Source organism: Echiichthys vipera, assembly GCF_963691815.1.
Source record: "Echiichthys vipera genome assembly, chromosome: 7".
Classification (NCBI taxonomy): Eukaryota; Metazoa; Chordata; class Actinopteri; order Perciformes; family Trachinidae; genus Echiichthys; species Echiichthys vipera.
The window spans coordinates 2,094,208-2,100,353 of NC_139832.1; the positions used below are offsets into that span (position 1 = coordinate 2,094,208).

General features: G+C 44.3%; 1 protein-coding gene across 1 annotated transcript; it reads left to right on the forward strand.

Annotated features, from left to right (window-relative positions):
* Window positions 1-551: 551 nt before the first annotated feature.
* LOC310949233 (uncharacterized protein) lies at window positions 552-5,355 on the forward strand. The gene is made up of 3 exons (XM_083916596.1): window positions 552-618; window positions 726-1,957; window positions 3,634-5,355. Exons 2-3 carry the CDS (start codon window positions 1,765-1,767, stop codon window positions 4,620-4,622), a joined length of 1,182 nt encoding a protein of 393 aa, XP_083772722.1. The 5' UTR covers window positions 552-618; window positions 726-1,764; the 3' UTR covers window positions 4,623-5,355.
* Window positions 5,356-6,146: the final 791 nt, after the last annotated feature.

Sequence of the window (6,146 nt, forward strand, 5' to 3'; positions counted from 1 at the left end):
TGCAACACACGAACTTGTTAGTTAAGGAGTATGTGTGTGTGTGTGTGCCTAAAATGAGGAAATGAGCATTTCCTCTGTTTGTTAGAATCTTTACGAGGTGATGGGTGAATGGGCACGAGATCTCTTACCTTGCACATTCTAGGCTCTGTGATGCAAGTTTATTATCTGCTCAATCAGCAAGGACTAGTCCCATTCCAGGGGTTTATGTACCATGACCCCACTGTGCACCAACTTCAGTTTAGCCATTTCAAAAGCCACATGAAGAGAGCAGCTCATTTCTCTTACTTCCACAATAGCCATATAGAGACATGCACTAATTTCCTTCTCTCAGCTTTTAGTGTTATAAGATGTTGCTAGGCAGATTAACGCCCATTGCCACCTTTTTTACCTTTAAGGCGTTACCATCAGCCCACCAGTGTATTTAAAGCCGCTACTCTTAGACCACAACAGACTCTTCTGATGTATGACCTGGTTTGAGTTGTATCAGAACTTGTCTCCGCTTTGCAAAGTGCTCCAATAAAGATATTGGTGTGATCTCAAGCCATCGTCTCAAGATCTCATCTTCTATCCTCCGATCGACGGACCCGGGGAGGTGACTGCAGGTTGATCTCAACAGAGGTAAAAAATAAATAATAACATCCACTGCCAGGGTCCATTCTGCTGCACACAAGCAATACAGAGAGACGTGATGGGTCTGTGACTAAAAGGGTGCTTTTATTTTGAAGAGGTGGTGGGACCGGAAACCGTGACTGTCCCTAACCTCCATAGAAGAAGAAGAAGAGGAGCATGTTGAGTCTGTTTGAAGAAGTTTGTTCTCGGCTCTTTGTTGTTTTAAAGCGTGTTTTTCCCGCTCTTTCCGTCCCGTAGTTCCTCACATCCAACCGGACTGAAGCACCGGAGCCTGTGTGTTTGGATAAACGTGCTTCAGTGGACTTTGTGCTCATTTCCTGCCCGTTTCACCTCAGACTCATCTCCGTTAGCTCACAATGCTAAAGGCAGTTAGCTTAGCGTGCTAGCCGGAAACAGACGGAGACGGAACTGGGCCACACAGCGCGAGTCGGAGTGACTGTCCGATAGAGAGCAGAGTGTGTTTGTCACGGACCCACAGTGTCCAGATAAACCGCTCTGAATGGACTCTGTGCTCTTCTCTTTATATGAAAAGCTCTGAATTCGCTCCCGGAAGCTAATGAAGCTAGCTCGCTAACCGCCGGAAGTAGCCTGAGCGAGCGTAACCTAGCAACGGAGCGGAGCGTTTTTAAGGAAGTGTGTGTGTGGAAGATATAGATCTGCTGACTCACACTCATCTCGTGAGGACCCTCAAAACAGTGGAATATCCCGTTCCTCATTTTGACACACACACACACACACACACACACACACACACACACACACATTAAACCGACAAAACATGTGGTGTAACACAGACACATCTCCATATATGGACATGCAGTAGATTCACCCACACAGCTTTTAAAGTGAGATTTTGTCACCAGGCACATTAACGCCCATTGCCGCCTGACTTAACTCTGAGGCGTCACCCTCGAAAGAAGGGTATTTAAGTCTCTACCCCGAGACAATAGCAGACTCTTCTGATGTATGACCTCATTGTGTTGTATCAGAACTTGTCTCCGCTTTGCAAAGTGCTTCAATAAAAGATACTGGTGTGATCTCAAGCCATCGTCTTAAGATCTGTCCTTCTGTCCTCCGATCGACGGACCCGGGGAGGTGACTGCAGGTTGACCTCAACAGAGCGCGTCGGTCAAAATGTCTAAAGCTGAAATGCTGAGAGCTTTTGTGAACCAGCGACTAAGTTTGGCTGCTGCAGAGATCTTTGAGCAGTTTGAAAGAACGATAGCAGAGTACGAGGAGGAGCTGGAGTCCAGATCTAAAGAGAACCAGCGACAACACGAGCTCCTGGACGCGCTCAGCAACCCGGAAGTGCGCTCACACACAGCAGGTTTGGACTCTTTGCTTCTTATTAACACTGATACAAAGGGTTTTGTAAAATCAACCGGTCTCACTGCATTTTCTTTGATTCCAGTGTTTGAAGTGAAACCATAAAATTCTCTCATATCAATCTGACCTTTGTCACCAAGTCTGCGTCATTATAAAAGTTTGACTTCCTGCAGAGCAGAACGTACACGAGGCTGCCACGTGCCTCAGTTTGATTATGCGGGTGCTTGAAAAAGTGACACTTTTTTGTAAGAAAGGTCTTTTTTAACCACTAATACTAGATAGAATAATAGAAGTCAACGCATCTTCCTGCATGAATATTGATGCGGTGAAGGCATTCAAAGGTCTTTTTTAACCACTAATGCTGCTGAAAATAACAGCAAACCTCTGCAGCAGCATGAGAAGAGTCCCTACACACAAAACAAAGCAGCAACAGCGTCGTTAGTGAAGCCAGAGTTTATTAAAGAGTGTTTTAAAGACTTACCTACTGGCCCCTGTACCAGCTCCTCTCATAGTAAAGTCCATTACAGTGGAAGGAGCCCATTGCTGCTTTGTTTTGTGTGTAGGGACTCTTCTCATGCTGCTGCAGAGGTTTGCTGTTATTTTCAGCAGCATTAGTGGTTAAAAAAGACCTTTGAATGCCTTCACCGTGCTGCCCCGAGCTAATCACTGTTAGCCACGCCCGGCTGTTAGCGTCTCTCCTGGATTTCTCCATTAATAGTTACACAACAAAAGCTGTCTAAACGGTTTATTTGCTGTGTGCAAGTGTCGAAAAAAGACCGTTGGATGAGTTTTACACCAGAATTACACTTTAACTCACTAACTAAGAGATAAAAAACAAACCCACTCAGTCTGTGCGTTCAATCACCTTTATACATTCCTCTGTTTTGCCCTAAGTGTGCAGATATGTAAAAAAAAAAAAAAACAGTCAGTGCGTTAACATGCACAGCAGTAACCTGCTGTGGCCCTGAGGGGCAATCACAACGACAAATCCAAAACGACAACGACAAATTGGAAGCACAGTTCATGTTCTCGTCCAGCTGAATCTTCACAGCCATTGCCGTCCCTCCCACCGGGGCGTCGACGGCATCGGAGGAGCTGTTCAGTGAAGGAGGTGCAGCAGCTGTCTGCCTCACATGTGTGTCGGTGTCGGCTTCGGCTTTAATATCTCACTCTGAAACTCGTCACATCACCGGGAAATTCAGAGCGCCCTAACGTTACACGGCCATGTAGAGCTGCAGCGGGTTCTCCACCTCTCTCTTCCCGTTATACGACAGACAGTCCGTCTGTCCAATCAGGAGGGTCCATCCTCTGATCAGAGAGACCTACCCTTTCCGGTTTGAGTTAATGTTGTTGTGTTTTGGATTTGTCGTTGTGATTTGCCCCTCAGGGCCACGGTAGTAACCGTTGTATGCCAGTTCTCCCCGTATACAATGAGGGGACTTACTCTTCCAACATACAACTGGTCAGAAAATGTCTTTTCCTTCGCCAACAATAAAACAAGACAAAACTGTGCAAACACCCCGAGATCTCAAGATTCCTCGTGCATTAATGTAAAAGCAGGATTTAACTGTTGTTGTTGGTTCAACTGGAGCTCATTCTGATTATTGACAAATGATTAAAGAACAAGTGAAGCATGAAAATACAGTTTTCTCAGACATCTGCGTGTATTTTTATTAGTTTCCCCAGATGTTCGGCATCTGTTGGAGGTTAAAGAAGAGGTTCCCTCTGAGCAGCAGGAGTGGAGCTCCAGTCCGGACCGGGAGGACCCAGAACCCCCACACATTAAAGAGGAACAGGAGGAACTCTGGATCAGTCAGGAGGGAGAGCAGCTTCGAGGTCTGGAGGAGGCTGAGAACAAGTTCACGTCCGTCCCTGTGAAGAGTGAAGAAGATGAAGAGAGAGCTCAGTCCTCACAGCGTCATGAAAGACAAACAGAGGAGAACAGAGAGGCAGAGAGAACAGACGCTGATGGAGAGGACTGGGGAGGACCAGAACCACAGAGTCCTTTACAACCAGAGTACTCCTCTGAACCTGAGACTGATGACAGTGGTGACTGGGAGGTGACGGAGGAACCTCAGTCAGGTTGTGCGAGAAGCTCCGGCGAAAAGGGACATGTGAAGAAGCCCACTGGGATCTACACGGGAGGAAAACCGTTTAGTTGCTCAGTTTGTGGCAAAAGATTCACTCTGAAGAAGTCGCTAACCGCTCACATGAGACTCCATTCAGGTGGAAAATGTTTTACCTGCTCCGTTTGTAAAGCTGGTTTTGCTAACAGAAGTATTTTGATCAGTCACATTAGAACACACACTGGGGAGAAACCGTTTGGTTGTTCATATTGTAGTAAAAGCTTCGCACAGGCAGCGACTCTGAAACAACACTTAACTGTCCACACGGGTGAGAAAACATTCACATGTTCAGTTTGCACTCAAAGATTTGCAGACCACACTTCTCTGAGACGCCACTTCACTCTCCACACTGGGGAGAAACCATTTAGTTGTTCAGTTTGCAGCAAAACGTTCAGACACAGTAGCAACCTGTCACGCCACATGTCTGTCCACACGGGGGAGAAACCATTTAGATGTACAATGTGTGACAAAAGTTTCTCAGACCATAGTAACATGAGACGACACGTCGTTCGGTATCATACACCAGCAGGTAAAAAGTGAGTCACTGGGCTCTAACGTAAGGAACACGTGTGTTGGTGAGGGCAGCGGGAATAAATGAAAATGCAGAGTTGCTTGTTGAGCCTTTTTTTTTCCCAGCAGCATTGAAGTACTCAGGAGTTTGAGTCTGTCTGTCTTTACATTATTTTTTTGGTTTGATTAATTCAACTTAAAATTGGTAAAAACTATTTTATGTTTTGCAAACAGCACTGTGGTCAACATGTGGGATTATCACATAAAAAGTAAAATCACTTGACTTCACTTGGCTCCCAACGACCCAATTCATTTCCACTGTAATGGACTCTGCAGGTCTTGAGTTGATCTCTCATCGTGTGTAAAACATGAATAGTTGATTCTTCTTCTTCCATCTCTTTCATCATCGAGTCCATCCTCACCTCCTCCATCACCGTCAGGCGCAGACTGCGGCGTATCATACGTTCTGCAGAGAAAGTGATCGGCTGCAACCTCCCTTCTCTCCCAGAACTCTACTCTTCCAGGACCCTGAGGAGAGCAGGGAAGATAGCCGCTGATCCCTCCCACCCTGGACACTACCTGTGTGAACCTCTCCCCTCTGCCCGGAGGCTGCGGTCCATCAGGACCAAAACCTTCCCCTCTGCCATCAGGCTCTGGAATTCTGTTAAAGACACTTAACGGTCATTTGTGATTTCACTGGACACTTCTACTTGCACACCACCACCTGCACTGGTCATGCAAATACACTCACTTATATTACATATATTTAATTCAATGCTATATGTTTAGTTTGTGGCTACATGGTGTATGCTATTTTACCATTTTATATTTTTATATTTTATCATTTTTATATTTTGCTATTCATTATTTACTATTTTATAATTTAGTATTTTATATTTAGCCTTTTTATGTTTTGATTTTTTCTGTTTTACCATTTTGCTATTTTCTATTTTGCTATTTTCTATATTGTGATTAACATTTCCAATACTTGAAAGCTGCTGAATTGTGTTTTATTGTCCTAAAAAACAACAAAAACAAAGATTTATCATCTATTTGAGATTTTTACGTCATTTTTAAACAAATAAAAGTTGTCAGAAAAACACATTTTTCACATTTTTTAAAGTAGTGATACTTTTCAAATAACTTTATTCCTCTCTGGTGAAAAAAAAGGATGAAATGCAACTTTAAATGGGAACAATGAGATCTTCTTATGTCTATTATAGGTTTACCGACTCTTATTTTGGAAGGTTACCCACGAAGTTGCAGCGGAACCGGAAGTTACTCTTTTACAACATGGCGGCCCCCGTGAGCAGAAACAGCGGAGGTTCTGTGTCGTGTTGAGAAAGTGTCTTTGAGCTCCAACTGATCCACCAGAGCCTCTTTTTTACCCTTATAACGTTTTTTTGTTTATTTATTATTTATTTATTTATTTAACGAACGTTTGACTTTTCTCCCGGAAGACGCGAAGCTGTGGAGGTTAGCTTAGCATGCTAGCTGGAGCCTCCCGAGGACAAGTGGAGTGTTTTCGACGCTTTTTACATAAAGACAAAGTGT

Coding starts and splice junctions, on each gene's coding strand:
- LOC310949233 (XM_083916596.1), top strand. CDS start 1,765: ATGTCTAAAGCTGAAATGCTGAGAGCTTTTGTGAACCAGCGACTAAGT. Junction 1,958..3,633: donor AGTGCGCTCACACACAGCAG/GTTTGGACTCTT, acceptor TATTTTTATTAG/TTTCCCCAGATGTTCGGCAT.